The sequence below is a fragment of the Corythoichthys intestinalis genome, chromosome 17 (assembly GCF_030265065.1).
Source record: "Corythoichthys intestinalis isolate RoL2023-P3 chromosome 17, ASM3026506v1, whole genome shotgun sequence".
NCBI lineage: Eukaryota > Metazoa > Chordata > Actinopteri > Syngnathiformes > Syngnathidae > Corythoichthys > Corythoichthys intestinalis.
This window is the reverse complement of record NC_080411.1, coordinates 38,031,478-38,054,487: the sequence shown is the minus strand read 5'-3', so window position 1 is coordinate 38,054,487 and position 23,010 is coordinate 38,031,478. Positions and strand designations below refer to the sequence as shown.

General features: G+C 37.7%; 1 protein-coding gene across 4 annotated transcripts in view; it reads right to left on the bottom strand.

Moving 5' to 3' along the window:
• Positions 1-221: 221 nt before the first annotated feature.
• The window catches only part of fech (ferrochelatase), a 32,719-nt gene continuing 9,930 nt past the window's right edge, over positions 222-23,010 (bottom strand). For 3 of the 4 annotated variants that reach the window (XM_057818442.1, XM_057818444.1, XM_057818443.1), the window contains exons 7-11: positions 22,396-22,494; positions 22,020-22,127; positions 19,159-19,323; positions 16,558-16,617; positions 223-4,456 (exon numbers count right to left, since the gene is read on the bottom strand). In XM_057818442.1, the coding sequence (XP_057674425.1) occupies positions 4,319-4,456; positions 16,558-16,617; positions 19,159-19,323; positions 22,020-22,127; positions 22,396-22,494 (570 nt within the window). In that variant the 3' untranslated portion in view covers positions 223-4,318. Of the gene's footprint in view, positions 4,457-16,557; positions 16,618-19,158; positions 19,324-22,019; positions 22,128-22,395; positions 22,495-23,010 lie in introns of all 4 variants that reach the window. The other variant, XR_009061074.1, reaches the window with a different exon arrangement.

Below are 23,010 nucleotides of genomic sequence, written 5' to 3'. Positions count from 1 at the left end.
TGTTCTACCTGCGTTAATATTTTTCTAATAAATTTATAAATTGTGATTTATTGACCTGTTTTGCACATGCTACAATCGTTTTAAATAAACAAGAAATTGAACCATGTTTTCCAAATGTTTTATTGCGATCAATATCTGCAATAAAAAAGAATGACCTACTATTTGTGTTTTTATGTACTGTACATGTGTGATGGGCTCATAATACTTTTATCTAAACAGATGAACAATCCCTTGTTGTATTTCCTTGTAACAAAAAATCTGTCAGCCCTTCTGCATTTGGCAACTGTAATATTATTTGTAATTTTGCCTCATTTTGGTCACTGGATGCGTATCAATCTGTCTAAACCAGAAATCCATACCAGAAAATGTCAAAGATGGCGCCGTCCATGTTTCGCTCAGGAAACTTGTTTGTATAATCCAGTTATTTTACATTGCGGTAAACAGGTTTTACTACCTCAATGGAGGGTTTAGAATAGATCAGTCATTATTCATTTGGAGTTTCATTGTTTACTTGTAATTATTCATTCATTCATTTGATACTTAGGTCAACTGTAGGTCTGTGAAGGCTTGTGGGATGTTGTTATGATTCAAGGTTTATATTAAAAGTGACTTGACTTGTGGACTCCTGTTAAATTTTTGTTCTGGAAGTGGTTTTGTTTTAAAAAGTTAATACAACGAAATGTCTGCTTTAACAATATAGTCAGAAACCAGTTCTCATGTAGCGCATTTTGCCATTTATTTGACTGTACAGGAAGACATGCTGACACCCCATAACAATTATTTCAAACAGTGCAGATAAATATGTTCCATAATGCAACAAATCAAATACAAACCAATGAATGCAAACAAAAATATACTTCTGCTGGAGGGAAAATGTGACAATTAGAAAAAGTGATGTTGCTCAACACACTTTTAAGATAACATTTGGCAGCAGACATGACTTTAAAACGACTAAAAATGAGTAACGCCATTCAACTGCTTTAATGGCTTTTTCTCTCAATCATACAGTGTTGTCCTGTGGCTATATTGTAACTGACTGGATTATTTTGCTAAGACTTCCTCACTGAAAGGTGTCTGGAATTAACTGTGCAAATAATACCCGTTTTAATTTAGAGTTAGGGTTTAAACCTTACACATAATACCCATGTTGACATTTCACTTAACTTCACTTACTGTATACATAAAGTACATAAGAGGGTTTGACTACTGTTATTAGCAACCTTTATCGAAGTTTCGGAAGCACAAGAATTATTTGAAGAGATATTTTTTGCGAGAAAGTGTAATTCTAGATAGCTAAGCAGTGGTTACGATACTGAAATGACTGAAACAGTCAAACATGAAACTTCTCTGATTTTGTCTCCCCTTTGAGTAGGCTCCTCTTATCCTTCCTTACTAGGAGCATTGAGATTAAAGTCAGTATGTTGCTTGCGCTGGCGTCAATCAGTCAATAATTGAGCATATCCTTTGGTAAATTCACACTTCCCATAAGCACTAACTTGTCAAAGGCACAATATTACGGCAATTTGGGGGGGGGGGGGGTATATAAAGGGTAATATTTACAAAAGATCGAGTCCAATCTCAAGGAGGGAGGACTAAACGGTAACGAATGAAATCTATAAATACATCTTTAAATATTTAATGTGCCAATTAGAATGGGAAGTAAATAAATAAACGTGTCATTAATTGAAATACTAGCTCAGTGAATGTAATTATATAATTATTTCACTATTTAATGAATTATTTCTTGGACACGTATTGCAGCACTTCATGATTTTATCTGTCAAACTCACCCATTAAAGTAGTGATGCACAATAAAATATTTTTCAATTGATACCGATAAACAATAATTTCCTCATCCATGAAGTTGGCCACCCATCTGATGCGAATTTATAGAAAAACGTCATTTGTGCTGCCATTTTTTTGCGATATTAACAATTCTTTTATAAGTCAATCTGAACTCAACCAGCCCCCCATTTTGATTAAAAATGGCTAAAAATTGTGTCAATCGTTTGTTCTCTGTGCTGGTTTGTGCTGTAAAATTTAATTGTGCTGCTATTGTTTTTGAAACATTGACATATTAAATTTGAGTGATGACATCACGCAGCCCCCCCCCATTTGTTGCATAACCGGCCCAAAATGGTGCCATTCGTTTATGCTACATTTGTGCTGTAAAAATTTTCGTTTGTGCCGCTATCATTTCATATTAATTTCAAGTGATGAGGTCAATCGCAACGAACTCTCTATTTAAACGGGATGGTGTCCCAACAACTAGCACAAATGAATGGCAGCCCTTCGGGTCCCTTTTGCAGTCATTGGGGGACTCACAGCCCCCCATTTACTGCAAAATGGACCCGGAGGGATGCCATTCGTTTGTGCTACGTTTAAACAAGTTGTTGGGACACCCCTCTGTTATTGAGAGTGGGGTATGCTCCGTCAGCCGCTGGAGTTATGAGACTGAAGGGCTGCGAGTGACACAATCACTCGAAATTAATACCTGTAAATCTATAAAACGATCGCAGCACAAACAATTTTTTACAGAACAAATGAGCACAAACGAATGGTATCATTTCGGCAATAAATGGGGCGCTGCGTGACGTCAGTACTCAAAATTAATACCTCGATATCTCAGACGATAGCAGCACAAACATAGCACAGACGAGTGAAACCATTTTTAGCGATTTTTTTTTTTTAAATCATAATTGGGGGCTGGTTGACCTCAAATATCTAAAAAACGATAGCAGCACAAACGAGCACAAATGAATGACATAATTTTCTATAAATTTGCGGTCAACTTTCCACATTAAATGTGAAAAAGTAGTAAATTCCAACATCTAAACAATTTATATTAATTAATATTAATAATACTTATACTTAATTGCACAAAAATGCCTTTGGAAGGGTTGAGGCGCCGGTGCAGAATTGGACAAAACTGCGTCAATTGCGCACATTTGGTGGGCAGATTAAGTATATAATTATCGGATTGCATTATCAGTTGAATTTTTTTTTTTTTTTTAATCTGGATTATCAGCGTGACATCATAATTGCCATTATCGGCCGATAATTATCGGTAACCGATATTATGGTGCTTCTTTACATTAAGTCAGTGGGTGGGACTAACCCCAAGTCTAATCGATTGCTGTTGCCTGAAGTCTTTCAAAACATGGCAGCAAGCGGGACCTGCTGACCAACAATATCGTGTGCAAAGCAGAGGTGTTTAACGAAGTTGTTGCCGTAATATCGGCTATTCGTCGCAGAACTTCATAAATTTATGAGCAAAACGTGCAGTCACAAGTCGTCCACTTTTTTTGACCCAGGTAAAGGAAGCTCCACCTATTGTGTAAGAATATGCTTAGTGGCTCTATTATTTATATCAAATCCACCAGTGTTGGGTAACCAATCAGGAGTTAGTCCTGCCCACTGACGTTGATGGATGAGTTTGACGGAGAAAATATATTGATGAAGTGCTGAAACACATGTACAACATGAAATAATAGTGAAAAAAAATTTTAACATTAAATGGACTATAATTTTAATAACTTTTAATTACACTTTATGTATTTAATTCCCATTTTAATTAATTAAAGAATGTATTTAAAGATATATAAATATATTTTATTCTGTCCCATTTGGTCCTCCATACTCGATAAGATGGAATTTTCTTAAAAGAGCTCTCCCTTTAAACCCTTGAAACAACCTGCTACAGGAAATGGAAGTTCAGAAAAATCTGAAAAATATACTCGGCAGCAGTTTTAAAGAATAAATCATCTCTGGAATTGAGACAAGGTTGTTTTTAGGCTCACCATTGTGAATAACATGTATACTTTTACACCAGCCTGCCATGTGACTATAGACTAAGAAAAATAAGAATCACAACCTTTCCACTATGGTCAGTCAGCTGAAAATGAGACCATAGTTTTCATGGCCAAACGGATGGAATGCAGGAACTACCGCAAAAAAAAAAAAAAAAAAGTCACTTCTATTTACAATTCAGTTATACTTGAATGTAACATTCTTACAATCAGCTTATGTGAATATATTTAAAATGTTTCACACATTCTCACTTATTCCAAAAATAAAGCAAACATGATCAGTAAGTTCTTGGTGTCTGCGTAAACAAAAACTAAAGAAAATGAGAAAAGTATGAAATGCAGAAGCATACCTACTTTCATCCTGTTCCTTTTAGATAATTTTCCTCAAAAAGGTGTAAATTGGTTATGAATGTCTCGTCCGTCATTGGGTTTTCAACATTGGACAGTGCAGAACTTTAGGTCTTTTGCAGCCAGGTGGCCCACACATACATGATGTGTGTGCACATGTCCTACGACAGTTTCTGGTTGGCAAAGAAGGCCTTTGTCTCGCCACAGGTGGGATTGGTGCACAGTGGGCAGCGTAGGGTCAGCTGGCGGGAACATGGTTCATTGGACTTCAAGTGGGAGTGGACCAGTTCTGCCAAAGCCTGGAGAAGACCGTAGACATGCAAAGAGTTGTTTTTACATTTTTAATTTTCACGGAAAATTGTTATTTACAGTATTTGTCTATTTCTAGTAGCGCATGTGGTCCCTCTAGTGGTATCCGTTTTTTTTTACCTGTCCTGTTCAGCTGTTTAAACATGAAGAATAGGACTCTGAGTGTCTTTATGGTCTGAACTAGGCATGTGCCGGTATGAGATTCTGACGGGATGATAACCTTAAGCATAAAAATCACGATTCCGCGGTATTGCAATTAAAACTAGAATGTGTTAAGATATCTGGGTTTAAAAAAGAAAAAAGAAAAAAAAAAAACTTTTTCCATTGAATAAGATTTTTCTTTTTCAAAACATTAGCAAATTGGAACATAGCGATGATGTTAAGTCAAAACAAACTTTAAAGATAAGAAAAAAATAACAAATGAAATATTCTAAATAAAATTTAAATGGGGTCCCTTAGGTGAGCCTAAACCCACATCAAGAGCTCTACATTATTACCAGCAGAACAAAATTGTACCATTTTCCATTAAAAGCCCATGTGTATGACTCGTATCATGTTTACATTATACACACTCTCTTTCTCAGCACAGACAGTTGCCAGAGACAAAAAAAAAACAAAAAACCTTTTACCTCCGCTAGACACACTAAACACGCTTGGGTTACTAACCTTCAATTTTATATAAATGCAAATTTATATTGGAGGTATTGCCTCCTCGGCAGCCACTCTCCTCAAACATGTTTTACATGTTGTCAGTCATGTTAGTTGGACCTCCTCTAAGTCGCGGCCGTCTGTAACTTTTCTGTAGCCGAAGTATTCCCATACCAGCGATTTCGTTTTCTTCAATGGGGGAAAAAGTTCAGGAGTTTAACCTCCTCCAGCCATCGTGTAGCACAGCTGACTTACTGACACTTAGCAACAACTGGTGGTGGTTTGAGCATTACAGTTGCAAGCGAGCGTTTCTCCATGCATTTTTTGGAAAGAAAAAAATAGCCAGTGCCTTAAGGACGGTATGATGGAAAATTTTCGCGGTTTTGAAACCTTGACCTTTTCATACCATGGTATACCTAGAAACCGGTAATCGGCACATGCCATGAACAATTTTAATGTATCAAATGGGAATTTGATATATGCTCCTTTCATTGTGGTTGTTCATTATGTTTTATTTATTAAGGGATAGCAGCTAACATGAAGGGGTTATGGGCTAAACAGAATTAGCTAACGATAGCACCACTATGTTCATAGGTAGCATAGGCATGTTACGATGTATTTCTTGTTGCTGTTTGTTCTTCTCTTTTGTCTGCTTCCTTCATTTCTTTCCCCCCAATTACCCTTCCTGCTTGAATGAACAACCAAAATGGGAGTATGTCAAGCTTCCATGTGATAGCCTCCATTAAAACGGTTCAGACCATAAGGACACTCACATTTCTATTCTCCATGTCTAAGCATGGCACATGACATGCTTAGACATGGAGAATGACAGGTTTAACAAAAAAAAAAAAAAGGAGGAGGTTATGGGTGGACAGAAAGAATAGAGGCAGACAGAAGAGAAGAACAAACAACAAGAAGAAATACATTATTACACGCTTATGAACATGGTGGTGCTATCACTATTTTTTACCAGTGGACACTATGTGGAGGGCCTGATATCCTGGTATCCAAATTAATCAGTGCCTAAGTAAAGTTTAGTTGTATTTAACTTTGAAGTTCAATGCATTTGCACTAAATCTGTAGGAAAGTTTTATTCAGGTAAAAATAATTTTCAGACTATAAACTCCTACTTTTTCCTCCACATTTGAATTCTGCGGTTTATAGTCCAATGCACCTTATTTGTTGATTTATTTAGGTTAAAAGCCGTTTCAAACTAGCGGCAGCCTAGTGTGAAGGGTTCAACGGCAATCCATTCATTGTGTATGTGGGAGGAGACTTCTTGGTGAAAGTGAGCAGCTGCAGTAGTTTTGGACAGAGCAGAAAGTCTTGAGTGAATTCTTGCCGAGGGGCAACGCTCAAAATAGAGACCTGTTCTATTTTCAAAGCGTCGCCGCCCTGACGTCAACAACGCATCCAATAGCAGAGGGGCAGGCGCACATATAGAGTATCTGTGCTATCAGGCTGTTTCGGGGGACGGATATACGCAAATCACGGCCAGTGAAACCTTGATAAATGCGCTTTTTTTAAAAGTTTTGCGAGCTCTGGGACACTTGAAAATGACTCTCATACCTCTCTTGGTATGTCTGTCATTTTTAGCTTAGAATCATGAATTATATTCTTTATTATTAATAATAATTTATTGTATTCTAATATTTAGTTTAAAAAAACGACTTAAAAAAATTATTCACTCGCATATTTTAAACTTTTAAACAAATTACGTTGCAATGAAAAAAAAACGGTGTTTGTAAAAAGGTCACGGATATCTACCTCATAACTCTCGCTTAAATGTAATTTTTTTTTTGTTACTGTCGCATTTTCTCTGGTATGTTAGATGATAAATAATCAATCCAAACAAATAAAAATTGGGGAAAAAAACGTTTAAAAGGGTAAATGTATGAAATAGAACATCTCGACCACTCCTTGATGTCTGCTGTTTCTGCATCGCAACCCTTGTTATATTACCATGTTTCACCCATAAAATCCCCCAAAAATCCAGCTGTGCCCACGGTTTGCGGTTCAAAGCCGAACCGTACGGTTCACCCTGTACGGTTCAATACGCCTTTATGAACCGCGCCTTTTCGGTTTTGCAATTAATTTATTCCGAACGCTTGTGGAATTAATTGGTCGTGCTCTGTGTGCCTGTGTGTGACGAAAGGCACAGCTATGGAGAAATTCCTGCCCCGCAAGTAAATGTCCGATCGCTGTCAAGCACCTCTTTAATAGAAGCCGAGTAACGCCCTCTCTCGCTTATGAGTGAAGTGAAAGTGAAACAAGAAAGAAAACAAAAAGCTATGGCGAGCGGAGGAATGGAGAGACCGAATTTTGAGGAAGCACCGGCTTCTTTCAAATCTGCGGTGTGGCAACATTTCGGTTTCCTCGTGGACTACAATGCGGAGGGAGAGAAAATATTGAAAAAAAAAATTAAAACAATTTGCAAGCATCGCAACTTATAACATGACTCTGGCACCTCAGCCGGCATCACCCACAGATATCACTTTCTCAGAGCAGGCCAACCCCGAAGATGACACCAGTGAAAACACACGGCGGGCTTCGTTAATTTATTTTCAACGCTTGACCCGCGTTACGTTGTTCCCTCGCGGACATATTTCTCCCACAATGTAATCCCCGACATTTATGAAATGGCACGCAAAGCCATCGAAAATGATTTCGCTAAAGCACATAGTTTCGCCCTGACCACTGATAATTGGACGTCCCGTGCTACAGAGTACTACTACCTAACTGTGACGGTCCACTATAATTCATACCTGTCAAATTGTACGGTCTCGGCGTAATTTGTACAAGTGAGCACTGATTTTTAAATGTGTACGCCGTACGTTACGTTCGAAATCTGTACATTTTTCGTGCATTACGTTTTTTTTCCTCCGTTGGGATTTTGTCACAGTTTCGGCAACGAGACAATGTGCGTGAATACGTTGGTTGAATGACGCGAGAAAAGTCAGACACGAAGAGGGAAGAGTGTTTGTTGTGACGCTGTAGCAAACGCGATGCTAGGCTAGGTGGCTTCAATATCTCCTGACTGCAGCCGACAGCCTACAATCTACGCCTAGATATCTCATGCATATAGAACTACATGGGAAATGACAGACTCGGTAGCGTTAGTAAACAGTCGCCATTTTAGAGCAGTAAACTTCTCAAGAAGGCTCTGTTGTAGTGAACCTTCCCAGCGAATCTAAGTAACTTTTTATCTAAAATACTCCTAAATCGGTTCAAATCTTGATTTGAGTCTATCTTTAAAGGATGAAACAGTTTTAAAATTTTCACATGTCGAAAGTAGACAGAAGGGAACAAACGGGAACAATTTTATCAACTTTAACGGTTGATTCACAACATTAAATGACCTCCAAATACAGCAAAGGTTACTATGTTTTTGGATTTTTTTTTTTTTTTGGGTGGGGGGGGGGGGGGGACATGAAAGGTAACACCAGTTACTTTGCCAAGTAACTTTTTTACGACTGTGTATTTCAGTAGTCAGTCACTATACTAACCAAAGAGCTAAGAGGCATTTTAACAGTCGAAAATGTTTACATTTTAAGTGTTTATTTCATTTTCTTAAAAGCAAAATAAAGCCTTTTTTTTTTTTTTTAAATGCAAACCGCAAACCGAAACCGAACCGAAACCGTTATCCCAAAACCAAGGTTCAAACCGAATCGTGGCTAACTGAACAGTTGCACCCCTAGTAAGTACACGATATCTCGTTTAATTTATGGCGTCTGTAATTCTGCTCTCGCGTGCTCTCACCTACAGATGGGGTTTTGCTGTTTAAATTTTTTTGTTTGTTTTTATAATGTCCTCCTGTTCAAAATTTTTCTTCCCCCAGAAAATTGAGATTTGAAGCTTTCCAATGATGTATCACACGTGCATATCGGACAATTTTGAAAGTTGGCTAAATTGGGGGTCTCAGGGCGGAACATCAAGTCACCTGAGTGTTTTTTTTCGCTATATATACAGTGCCTTGCAAAAGTATTCGGCCCCCTTGAATCTTGCAACCTTTCGCCACATTTCAGGCTTCAAACATAAAGATATGAAATTTAATTTTTTTGTCAAGAATCAACAACAAGTGGGACACAATCGTGAAGTGGAACAACATTTATTGGATAATTTTAACTTTTTTAACAAATAAAAAACTGAAAAGTGGGGCGTGCAATATTATTCGGCCCCTTTACTTTCAGTGCAGCAAACTCACTCCAGAAGTTCAGTGAGGATCTCTGAATGATCCAATGTTGTCCTAAATGACCGATGATGATAAATAGAATCCACCTGTGTGTAATCAAGTCTCCGTATAAATGCACCTGCCCTGTGATAGTCTCAGGGTTCTGTTTAAAGTGCAGAGAGCATTATGAAAACCAAGGAACACACCAGGCAGGTCCGAGATACTGTTGTGGAGAAGTTTAAAGCCGGATTTGGATACAAAAAGATTTCCCAAGCTTTAAACATCTCAAGGAGCACTGTGCAAGCCATCATATTGAAATGGAAGGAGCATCAGACCACTGCAAATCTACCAAGACCCGGCCGTCCTTCCAAACTTTCTTCTCAAACAAGGAAAAAACTGATCAGAGATGCAGCCAAGAGGCCCATGATCACTCTGGATGAACTGCAGAGATATACAGCTGAGGTGGGAGAGTCTGTCCATAGGACAACAATCAGTCGTACACTGCACAAATCTGGCCTTTATGGAAGAGTGGCAAGAAGAAAGCCATTTCTCAAAGATATCCATAAAAAGTCTCGTTTAAAGTTTGCCACAAGCTTCCTGGGAGACACACCAAACATGTGGAAGAAGGTGCTCTGGTCAGATGAAACCAAAATTGAACTTTTTGGCCACAATGCAAAACGATATGTTTGGCGTAAAAGCAACACAGCTCATCACCCTGAACACACCATCCCCACTGTCAAACATGGTGGTGGCAGCATCATGGTTTGGGCCTGCTTTTCTTCAGCAGGGACAGGGAAGATGGTTAAAATTGACGGGAAGATGGATGCAGCCAAATACAGGAACATTCTGGAAGAAAACCTGTTGGTATCTGCACAAGACCTGAGACTGGGACGGAGATTTATCTTCCAACAGGACAATGATCCAAAACATAAAGCCAAATCTACAATGGAATGGTTCAAAAATAAACGTATCCAGGTGTTAGAATGGCCAAGTCAAAGTCCAGACCTGAATCCAATCGAGAATCTGTGGAAAGAGCTAAAGACTGCTGTTCACAAACACTCTCCATCCAACCTCACTGAGATTGAGCTGTTTTGCAAGGAAGAATTGGCAAGAATGTCAGTCTCTCGATGTGCAAAACTGATAGAAACATACCCCAAGCGACTTGCAGCTGTAATTGGAGCAAAAGGTGGCGCTACAAAGTATTAACGCAAGGGGGCCGAATAATATTGCACGCCCCACTTTTCAGTTTTTTATTTGTTAAAAAAGTTTAAATTATCCAATAAATTTTGTTCCACTTCACGATTGTGTCCCACTTGTTGTTGATTCTTGACAAAAAATTAAAATTTTATATCTTTATGTTTGAAGCCTGAAATGTGGCGAAAGGTTGCAAGGTTCAAGGGGGCCGAATACTTTTGCAAGGCACTGTATATATATATATATATATATATATATATATATTTTTTTTTTTTTTTTTGACCAAAAATGGCCCTAACCCTTCTCTATAAAGGGTTAAAGGTCGTGTCAACTTTTGAATAGCTGTCCACAGCAGTGACCACTATCCCTAAAAAAGGCTAAATAAGAGACACTATTCAATAGTTAAGACTATCATCCTCCACTATAACACACACACACACACACAAGCCTGGCAAGGGTCTCTAAGGCAGGTTTGACCAGCCAGACAACTGGGCAGTTCACCTCTACTGTAGTCAGCTCTTAAGATTCCCATTGATCTGCTCCTGGCTTTAATAAACCTCTCTCACAGACGCACGCACACACACACGCACACCCAATACAACCCTCAAAGAACTATTAGAGTTGCAGCAGATAGCTGTTGTAGGGCAGACAGTGTGAAGGAAGGAAGTCGGTGGAGGAGTAGGGAAGTGTAAGGGATAGAAGGAAGAAAGCCCAAAACAAGACATAGATTAAATAAGAAAAGTGGAGGAGAAAGGGGGAGGGAGGGAATCCATTTATTGACAGCATCCTGCTTGAAGTTTACTTATTCCAAGCAACAGTCTGCTGTGGTTGCATATGTGCCTTTCCCACATCGCTCCCACCTCTCTTTCTTCATTAAATCACACAACCATAGTATCTTGTCTCTACTATATGTACAGCGTTGCTGCCAGTCATACAAGAATGTGACCATTAGCAATTTGAGATAATGGAGGAAAAAAAAAACAAGTGGTACAATTATCTTGTGTGCCTCATACTCAACTCTAGGAGTAGAATGGTTTAAAGCAATTGTGTTCATCTTTGTAAGTGCACTGCACATAGACAAGCAGTCTAGTAGAGTACAACCACCGATCAACTCGAATCAAAAGGTGCTTTTAGGGATTTGGGGCTACACGGAAAAATAAAAATATTTTAAATACACTGCGGCAAATTAAAAATACTATTAAAGTCTGCTCCACTCATTTATAAGTACACTGGTACTTCTACTTACAACATTGGTTCTGAAAGTAGTTTCACAAAGTGAGTAGTAGTAGAGATGCGTTTTCCATGTAAACACCCTGATCCGTTCCAAGCCCCGCCATAATTCAGACTAGGCATGTGCTGGTTACCGGTTTCAAGATTTACCATGGTATGAAAACGTCACGCTTTCAAAACCAGTAACATTTTCCGTCATACCGTAGTACGATATTAGCTATTTTTTATGTCCCATAAATGCAGCGAGAAATGGTTTATGCTCTGTGAGTGACACTGCTGTTGCTGTCGAAACTACACTTGAGCTTTTTCAAAACCCCCTCAAAAAATGTAGTATGGGAGTATTTCGGCGACCGAAAAGAAACAGATGGCCACGGCTTCGAGGAGGAAGGACACCTCCAACATGATTTCACATGGACGTGACCATCATCCGTCACTTTACACAAAATTAGATAAAGATAAGTAAACGATTAAAGATAAGTAAACGCTGTCGTGAACGTTTCCCACCAGCTACGAGGGTTCACTCCAGCATGTTTCTTGTGTCTAGCGATGGTAAAAAAAATACTATAAGGTACGCTTTTTAACGAGGCTGTTAACGTAGCTAGTTAGCATGCCAAGCCGGCTAACTAGTATCTTCTCTACTGTTACCCTACTTTTTTAAAGTCTTCCGCCATTGTAAAAATCTGTTCAAAATAATATTTTCATGACACAGCCTGTTGTGTTTTTTCTCTCTGGTGACTTTCTGTGTTAAGAGAGGGTGGGTGAGTGTGTATAATGTGTAAATAATGATACGAGTCATACGCACGCGCTCTGTCTCTTACTCTCACTCTCCATTAATAGTCAATTAATATTAATAGTAGTAGTGGTATATTAACCCAGAAAAGTCAGTGAAGTGCCTGCAATACATATTATATAAATACAGCAGATATTAAGGGTGTAATGGTACATGTATTTTTATTGAACCGTTTCGGTACGTGGTCCTCGGTTCGGAACGGAGGCGTACCGAACCAGTTTCTTACGTAATATAACCCTTACTTTTCAAGGCTGAAACGTGAGAACGCAGTGAAACGCAGGCGTTAAAGTCAATCAGCCAATGCACACCAGTCGCAGTGCGGCCGCGTGTTAGACGCGTCCCAGAAGCGGCTCAACACGATGCACGCGAAAAGAACGGCAGAGTTTATTATTTGACGTGAGACGCGACCCTCCTGCGTCAATACTACTACCGGTAGCTAGAATCGTCCAGACCGGAAGTCACTCGTGTAAAAATACGGTGGATCCGGTCGATTTTCAAACTAATATGCAATCGTAACCCACTTTTTGAGTCCATCAGATCGCTTGAGTAGTAGATCCGGGCACAATTGACTTGTCTTTGTTGATTTACTGCCGTCTTCTCTGCTATAATAATAACCAACACGGCCCCGTGTTCAATACAAAACCCTCCTACCACAACAAAACAAGTAGGAACTAATATTCACAAAGGAACTAAAGTTATACAACATAAAATATACAATATAAATGAATACTACATCACATTTGTAAAATATAAATACATAATAAAATAAATAATAGCCCATTTAAATAAAATAAATTGAAATGAGCTAAAACACCTGTAATTAAATAATAACAATAATACACACATCCTGCTTACACAATTAAATTTATTAATTTCTGTGTGGCGCTTTAACTTGAGAAAATGCACCATTAAAGGTTTTGAAAACCGTTCATAAGAAAAACAAATGATTCATTGAGGCATTTCATTTGTAAAATACATGTTAAAATCTTTGTCATTAGGATTGCTTTTCTCTTTAGCACAGGACTTTTTTTTTTCTTTCAGAAAGAAAGCTGACCAATACGTGGGGTCTGAAAGGCAAATTGTTGTTGGATTATCTTTAAATACCCGCTACTTTTTGAGCAGAATTCTAGCTTTGTATAGGTTAATGTTCCTATTGTTGAAAGCACAAAGGTGTATAATAAACAACTAGCACATTTATATTTTGCATTTTGTTTTCTTACTGTACCAAAAATGAACCGAACCGTGACCTCAAAACCGAGGTATGCCCCGAACTGAGATTTTTGTGTTCCGTTACACCCCTAATATATAAATATATATACATATTATATATATATATTATACACATATACAGTGGTACCTCTACATACGATCACTTCGACACACGATCTTTTCGACATCCGACGTAAAATTTGAGCCGCCATTTGTTTCTACATCCGACGAGTTGCTCGAAATACGACGACATGACAGCACTGCAAACGAACCCACGGTGGATTTTCTTATATGAGAAATCAACACAGTTTTCAAAAAAAGTTGATACAGTTGGAGAAACAAGGAAAAAAGTGATGCTTACCTTTGAAATGAAGATGCAAGTTATAGAAAAATATGAGCTTGGGGTGCGCGTCCCTGAACTGGCTCAACAATACAGCTCCATGATCCTCTTATGACCACCGTTCGCCACTATTTATAAGTTAAGGTGACAATTATTATTGTGGTAACATTGCCAAGGAAATCGCCAGCTTTGTCACGTTTTTATCATTTATTTAAGAACTTATCCAACACAAAACGCTCATTGTCTTAAGCAGTTGACTGCTCTCAGGAAAACGAAAGTATTATCTCTACCGCACCGACCTATCTCACTGGAGACGTCACCTTCGCGGTGCGTTCAGGGACAGTAAAAAGTGTCCGCCATATTAGAATTCGATTCGTTACATTATTTTCAGGAATAATTATTAATTCTTCTTCTTCTTCTTATATTATTCTGAATTATTTATTTATAACTTATTTGTTTTTCTATGTTTAATTGCCATTTGTAACAGTGCCAGCAGTATTTATTAAGAATTTAGTGTATGTTTTTAGGCTTTGGAACGAATTAATGGAATTATAATGTATTCCTATGGGAAAATCCTGCTCGACATACGACCATTTCGACTTACAAACAAGGTCCTGGAACGAATTAAATTCGTATGTAGAGGTACCACTGTACGTATATATGGTGGAAAAGCAGTTTCTCTTGCACTCCTATTTAAAATAAACTGCTGTATTTTAAGCCAAAAGAACTGTTGTGTTTGATAGAACAATATGTCTATATGCTGCCATAGCAGATTCATGGCGTAGTAAGACCACAAATTATTTTTAATTTGTCCGTTTTACCCTGGAGACCCCCGTTTAGACGTCACACAACCGCTTTTGTTTCAACCCAGCCATAAAAAGAAAGTAATTATATTTACTATTCGAAACGTCTGTCCCTTTTAGCTTAAAATCGTTAATGGATGTCTAATATTTAGCTTAAAAAAAAAAAAAAAAAAACGACTTTAAAATTTATTCAATCGCATGTTTTAAACAAATTGCATAACAATGAAAAAAAATTGAGTCTGTAAACCAGTCACAACCTACCTCATAAATATCGCTTAATTGTATTTTTTTTGTTACTGTCGCATTTTACCCGACATTTTAGATGATAAATAATCGAACCAAAGAAGGAAAAATTGAAAAAGAAAAACGTTTAAAAGGGTAGATATATGAAAAAGAAAATCTCGACCACTCCTTGATGTCTGTGATTTCTGCATCGTGACCCTTGTTATATTACGACGTTTCACCCATATAATCCCCTAAAAATCCGGTTATGACCATTCAGTTTTTGGATCGAAAAGAAGTAAGTACGCGATCTTGTTAAAATCATGGCTTCTTTAATTGTGCTCTCTCATGTTCTCACCTCCAGTTAGGGTTTTGCGGTTTTTATTTTCTTCTTTTTTAAATGCCCTCCTGTTCAAAATTTTTCTTTCCTGAGAAAATTGAGATTTTAAGGTTTCCAATAATGCATCACACATGCATATAGGACAGTTTTGGTGAAATTGGGGGTCTCAGAGCGGAACTTCAGATCACCTGAGTGTTTTCTGCCGTATACATATATAAGGGTTCAATGGGAAAAAAATTTAACCCATACATCTCAAAATACATTTTGGACCTATTACTGCAATACCGTGATACCGTGAAACCGCAGTATTTTTGCTTAAGGTTATCATACCATCAAAATCTCATACCCGCACATGCCTAATTCAGACATAAATCTTTTATAAAGCATAAAAATGTATCAAAATCTGGATGTTTTGATTTTTTTTTTTATACTTTATAAAAGACAAAAATTGAGAGTTGTGCATAATGTAAAATACAAAGAATAAAGAATACAAGTTAAGACACTCATGTAAAGCTGTCAGAACACGGGGGGAATGAAGAGGACGCTGGGATACACACATACACATACAGTAGCGGTCCGTTTTAGCCATTTGGATGCCAGGAAGATGTTAGGAAATAGCCATTGGCAGAGTAGCTATAATTATGTTACATTCAGTAAACTCTGGGAGCTGCGAGTAGCAGCCTATAATCTATTTTTGCCCTTCGTATTCTGAAATTTCTTTTATAACAAGAGGCAATATTTTCCAGTTGAGTTATGTCGTAACCAGAAAATTCTGTATGTTGAGACGTACGTAAGTAGAGGTACAACTGTACACTATCTGTTCAAACTTCCAGAGTCGTTTGAGTTTCAAAATATTCTCAAACAAACAAAATTTTAGTGGGCTTGGCTTTTTAGTGCTCATCTTCTCCATGGAAAAGGCCCTTAATATTGTTTTATTTTAGAGGAATCTAGGTAGCTAGTAGTGTCGATGTCTGTAGTTCTTAAAAGACAAAATGACAAAAATGTATGCTTACCAGCATCACACATTCGTTTACACGAATGCCGTATTTAGTTTTTTTGAAGGGAATGTTTCTAAAACCTGGGGACCATCCCAATGCGACAGATTCAAATGTTTCATCAAAAATGTGTGCATAACTTTGAGTACCTTCATAAATAAAGGATTTCCATTCAAGGACTCTGCTCTTCTAAGGTTTTCCACACCACACTGGGGAAAAAGGGAGTAGAGGGCAACATTAAAATCAAATTAACTTTAAACAAAAACACTCAAATAAATCTCTCAACGTCCCCAATGTTTGGCACACATTATGGTCTCAAGTTGTGGTACATTTCTTTTCCTATTTTGTAGTTCTGAAGGTTTCGGTGCTTATTGTGAGAAATATTAGAATAGTTTCAGTTTATTTCTTTTTTCCAAGAAATACAAGCACGTTGTTCTGAGCTTCCAATTATTTTCACAAGTGGGCTTCATTTTCTTGGCTGTGAGACACTTCAAGTAGGTAATACTTTCTTCAGTGTGGCTGAGTGCTTTTATAAATAACATATTATTATTTGCTGTTAGAAATGTTCACCGATCTTATGACCCGTGTTACATTGCAACTACAAGGCTGAACTGCATTTTACACACTATACATTCATTTTTCAACATCATTTGTCCCTTTTAAGTTCATGGGAATTTACATAGATGTACAGTCATGTGAAAAAATTAAGATGCTCTATGGAAGCCTGTGTATTTTCCAAGATATTTGGTTATATGAATATTTAATATCAATTTTAACAATATTGAGAGATTCAATAGAATTAAACACTTTTTTTTTTTTTTTTTTAAACAACTTTCTGTAAAATGTCATTTTAAATAAATGCTAATTTCTGTTGAGGAATAAATTAGGACACACCCACATTCAACCCAATTTAAAATGGCTAAAATCACACACAGGGGTATCACAACAGGTGCACATGATTAGAACTTCATTAGCCAGTGTTTTGAAAGAGGCTTGCGTTATTTAAACCTCACATTTAGTTTGGTGGGCCCCTGACTGTTGAAGTGACAGACAACACCATAGTGAGAGCAAAGGATTTGTCTGAGGCCTTCAGAAAGAAGACTGTAGACGTTTATGAGTCTGGTAAGGGATTCCAAAAGATCTCAAAAGAATATAAAATCAGCCATTCCACTGTCTGGAAAATAGTCTTCAACTGCCAACATGCCCAGGTCTGGCCGTCCAAGCAAGGTCACCAAGAGAGCAGACAGCAAGATGCTAAAAGAAGTCTCCAAAAACTCTAAAATGTCATCATGGGATCTACAGCAAGCTGTTGCTACTGTTGATGTGAAAGTGCATGCCTCTACAATCAGAAAGAGACTTCACAAATTTAAGCTTCATGGGAGGTGTGCAAGGAGGAAACCTTTGCTCTCCAAGAAGAACATGAGGGCCAGACTGAAGCTTGCCTTAGTGAATGTAGACGAATACCAGGACTTCTGGAATAATGTTCTTTGGACAGATTGGATACCAGAACAGAGGACATGTTTGGCGTAAACCCAATACAGCATTCCAGGAAAAGAACCTCATACCAACTGTGAAGCATGGAGGTGGAGGTGTCATGGTTTGGGGATGCTTTGCTCTAGCAGGACCTGGCCAGCTCACCATCAGAGAATCCACCCTGAATTCTATCATGTATCAGAGGGTGCTTGAGGAACATGTGAGATCATCTGTGAAAAAATTAAAGCTGAAGCGAAACTGGACCCTGATACGTGACAATGACCCAAAACATACCAGTAAATCCACCAAGGACTTGCTAAAAAGGAAGAAATGGAGAGTCCTGGAATGGCCGAGTGAACGCCCAGATCTTAATCCCATTGAGATGCTGTGGGGTGACTTAAAACGGGCTGTACATGCAACAAACCCCTCAAACATCTCACAGCTGAAAGTATTGTACGTTGAGGAGTGGGGCAAACTTCATTGGCTATTAGGTGGTAGGGTTTCTTAACTCTTTCCTCAGTTAGAATGTGCATTTTTGTTGATATATTTGGTTTATTGAGTAAAACAATTTTAATTATTGTTGTTTACCTGCAATTAAACCATTTTCTTTTCCAGAGATAAAGAAAAACAACATCATACGTTCATATGTGAACATTTTTTAAAAAAGAACTGAATATTTATTGGGGTGTCCTAATTTTTTCACTTGTATATATTATATGTCTCAAATGTTGTAGTTTACAAATAAAGGTATCGTGCAGCAAATGTGCAACTTACGTGTGCGCACATATGTGTGTCTTTGTGGCACCAGTCACATTGATCTGCGGTCACCTTACTGGTGCCTACCAACAGACATGACACTTGGCTGCTGTACAAAGACTGAACCTAACACACATCCGGAACATTTTTTCTTTAGGCCAGATTTCCACCAACGTTACATGATCCTGTCGACATCAGAGAGGTTGAGGCTTCGCCGCCAAAAAATATACACCACTAAATTACGTAGGTGCTTAGGAGTTACAATGATAATGATGCACGACTTTCCTATTTAAAAGACAAAATCACATTAAAATATTATTTACTTTTACATTGTGAGTATGGTTGCACTATTCATTTCTAATTTGACACTTGAGCTGTAAAGATTTGGGGGGAAAAAATGAAATTGGTGAGTCTGGAGAGAGTCAATTATTCCTACATGTATATTACAATAAAAGGGACCTAACACTGTGCAATCTTCAGTATGACTTGCAAACGCGAATGAAACTTGAACAACTTTTTACCTCTTCACCGAGCACCTGTCCATACTCTATATCCAACTCATGTAAAGTCTCTATGTGGTCGGAGGTGAAGGCAATCGGGACAAGCAGAATGTTTTTCTTTCCCCTTTCACAAAGACCTTTAATGACCTCGTCCGTTTGGGGGCCAAGCCACGCCATGGGCCCCACCTGAGGGATGAAATGCAGAACATTATCCCCTTCATCTTTCACTGAGGTGGGGAATTGGCATGGTTATTGCTCCCAGTCATCACACAACAGTCATGATTTTTAAATAAATGTTACAAAAATGCCAATATGAAATTTTACAGAAAAACAAAACAAAACTGCATTTCCCTCTCATGTGAATTATCCCAACCTGATATTCTTATGTCAGAAGAGACTAAATGGTATAGATGGAAACATGACCCCATCTTGTGGTGACAAAAGAAATATCAACTTCAATTGATAAATAGTTGGACTGAAAATTATCTATAAATATTGTACGTTATTTATTTTCTACAGACCCTTGTGACTAAATTAATAAGCAAACGATTTATATTAGACTACAATGTGGCAGTAATGCAAGTACTTAAAAATTTTGGATACAGGCTAATGATACTGTATGTAGTCTTCTGTGTGTTATACAACCACTAGGAAAAAGTATGGAATCACCAGTCTCGGACGAGCACTCACTCAGACATTTTATCATGTAGAACAAACTCCGATCAAATGCTTGAAAAAATAATGAATTAGTTCAAAAGTAAATAGTTTACCATTACCTTACATCTGTGATAGGGCAGTAATGTTTTCTGGTACAAGTATTATTAATGGTCATAAAAAACTGAATTTGTCTTCACATCTTCAGAAGACAATCCCTAGCATAAAGTATGGAATCTCGGACAAGCACTCACTCAGACATTTTATCATGTAGAACAAACTCACATAAAAAGCTTGAAAAAATAATGAATTAGTTCAAAACTGCAACTCTTTAGCATTCAGAAACACTAAAAGAAATGAATAAAAAAATATTGTGGTTGTTAGTAAATGTTACTTTTATACAGCAAGTGCAGGGAAATATATATGGAATCACTCCATTCTGAGGAAAAACATATGGAATCATGAGAAACAAACAAATAAATAACAACCAAAACACATCTCTAGTATTTAGTTGCTCCACCTCTGGCTTTTATGACAGTTTGCAGTCTCTGAGGCATGGACTTGATGAGTATTCTTCATCAATTTGGTGCCAATTCTCTTTGATTGCAGTTGCCAGATCATCCTTGCAGGTCTGAGCCTTGCTGTGGACCTTTTTTTTTTTTTTTCTATTTCCACCACAAGTTTTCAGTAGGGTTGAGATCTGGGCTATTTGCAGGCCATGCCATTGATAGGATGAGTCTTTCTCCAAGGAATGCTTTAACAATTTAAGCTCTGTGGCATGATGCATTGTCATCTTGAAAAATGACAAACATATTTTCAATTGAAGGGCTAAGAAAGCTGACTAAAATTTCAATGTAAATTTGTCCATTTATTGAAGATTTAACCACAGGCATCTACCCAATGCCTTTGCCTAACATGCAGCCCCATATCATCAAGGACAGAGGGAATTGTAAATCTCACTGGAACAACACCAAAAAAAAGTTCCAGCATCATCACCTTATCCAATGCAGATTCTTGACTCTTGACACCTTGTCCAATGGGGATTCTTGACTCTTGACAAGGTTTTTTCCTCAGAATGGAGTGATTCCATATATATTTCCCTGCACTTGCTGTATAAAAGTAACATTTACTAACAACCACAATATTTTTTTATTCATTTCTTTTAGTGTTTCTGAATGCTAAAGAGTTGCAGTTTTGAACTAATTCATTATTTTTTCAAGCTTTTTATGCGAGTTTGTTCTACATGATAAAATGTCTGAGTGAGTGCTTGTCCAAGATTCCATACTTTATGCTAGGGGTTGTCTTCTGAAGATGTGAAGACAAAAATTCAGTTTTTTTATGACCATTAATAATACTTGTACCAGAAAACATTACTGCCCTATCACGGATGTAAGGTAATGGTAAACTATTTAATATATCAAAAGCATAGACTTCATTATATATTGACGGGACGCGGGGCCGATTAATAGGGGTCACAGACCTGTCAAAGTTGACCGAGTGGAAACACAAAGAGCTTTTTACATTGAAAATTCTTGTAAATAAATGCTTAAATCCCTGAATTCTGTATAGATATGGACCTAAAACAGTCTTGATTCTTGGTTATAAGCAAAAAAATTGTTTTTTTTTGGATTTTACGTAAATATGTTGAATGTTGTGCTAGTCTTTAAGTCACTGTGGCATCACCTTATCACCACAAAGAGCTTTTTACATTTAAAATTCTTGTGAATAAATGCTTAAATTCCTGAATTATTTAAAGATATGAACGTAAAACAGTCTTGATTCTTGGTTAAAAGCCATAAAAAAAAAAATAAAATAAAATAAAAAAATAAAATAAAAAAACAGGCTGTTAGCATTTATTTTACATAAATATCGCGAATTATAACGCCAATGCTGCGGCGGCCAATTTCTTCCATTGATTGAACCCACTGTACGAAAAGTATAATAATTACCTTGAATCCTCGAATAAATCGCTCTTGAGACAATCCTTCCTGTTTGTATGCGGTACAGCTTTCGTACTTTTTCAACCTAAATCTGGCGTTGGATCGCTGCATGTGTTTGAGAATAACTGCGACCGACTTTGACGGACTAAAGCGGAGTGTGGGCCGACCCCCTACTTGAAGGCGTGGGGCAGTGTCTGTAGAATGTGTCCCGTCAATATCATTATGAAGTCTATGTATCAAAGTTAGCCTGATTTAAAATAAAATTCCTAAGTGTGTGTGTAACTTTACCCTGGACTGCCACACCAATCTGTAAGGGTTACAGTGCCCAAGTCTCTCCATAACTCTCTGTACCGTGGCACCCACCTCCTGTGGATATGGGTCACCCCTGTTTACAACCTGCATATATTACAAAAAAAGAATAACTGTCAAGAGTAGTAGCAATAGTTAGGACAGTGGATCATAACCTTGCTAAAGGTAAAGGCTGAGTTAGGGAGTAAACTGTTTATTTGTACATCTGGGCTGTGTTTTAATTTAATTCATAAATTCACAATATGAAAGTCATTCACAATGTGTCAGTAATGGCAGTAGCGACGATGTTAAAATAGTATAAGTGCTAAAGTAAAACTACATCAGGCGAAGCAATATCATATACAGTAGCACTTACAGCCATAGGGAGTGAATGAGCCGAGAATAGAATCACAACATCATCTCTCTTCGCTTCTGGAAACTTCAGCAACTCATTACTGACGTGTTCTGCAAAACACTGCACATACACATGTAGAGTTAGAAGACAAAAATTAAATACAACTTTCTTCTCTACCATAATAACACACTGACAATTAGCTACCTATAGTGAGGAGCAGAAGTACTTGCACCTCTTGTGATTTTGCAAGTTCATCCACTTAGAAAATAGGTAGGAGTCTGAAATTTCTAACATAAGCCACGTTTACATGCTGAATTTTATTCATACCGATTCGAATAATTCCGAATGGAAATTTCAGATCAGCTGTTTACATGTCACTTCATCTATTCCGATCCAGCGTTTACGTGTCTGCCTTTATTCCGAAAGAACGTTTGACAACTGCCGTCTGACATGCGCAGATTAATCAAAACAAAGCATCATGTTGCAAAACATGATGATCGATCGTCAGATCAGCTGCTGTTTTAACTTTTCGAGTGGAAACAAAACTTCAGAATGACACGCCGTTCATTTAAAAAGTTGTGTGGGCTGGTGGAGGGATTCATGGATATAAACTTTCCACCGGACTCCAATTAGGTG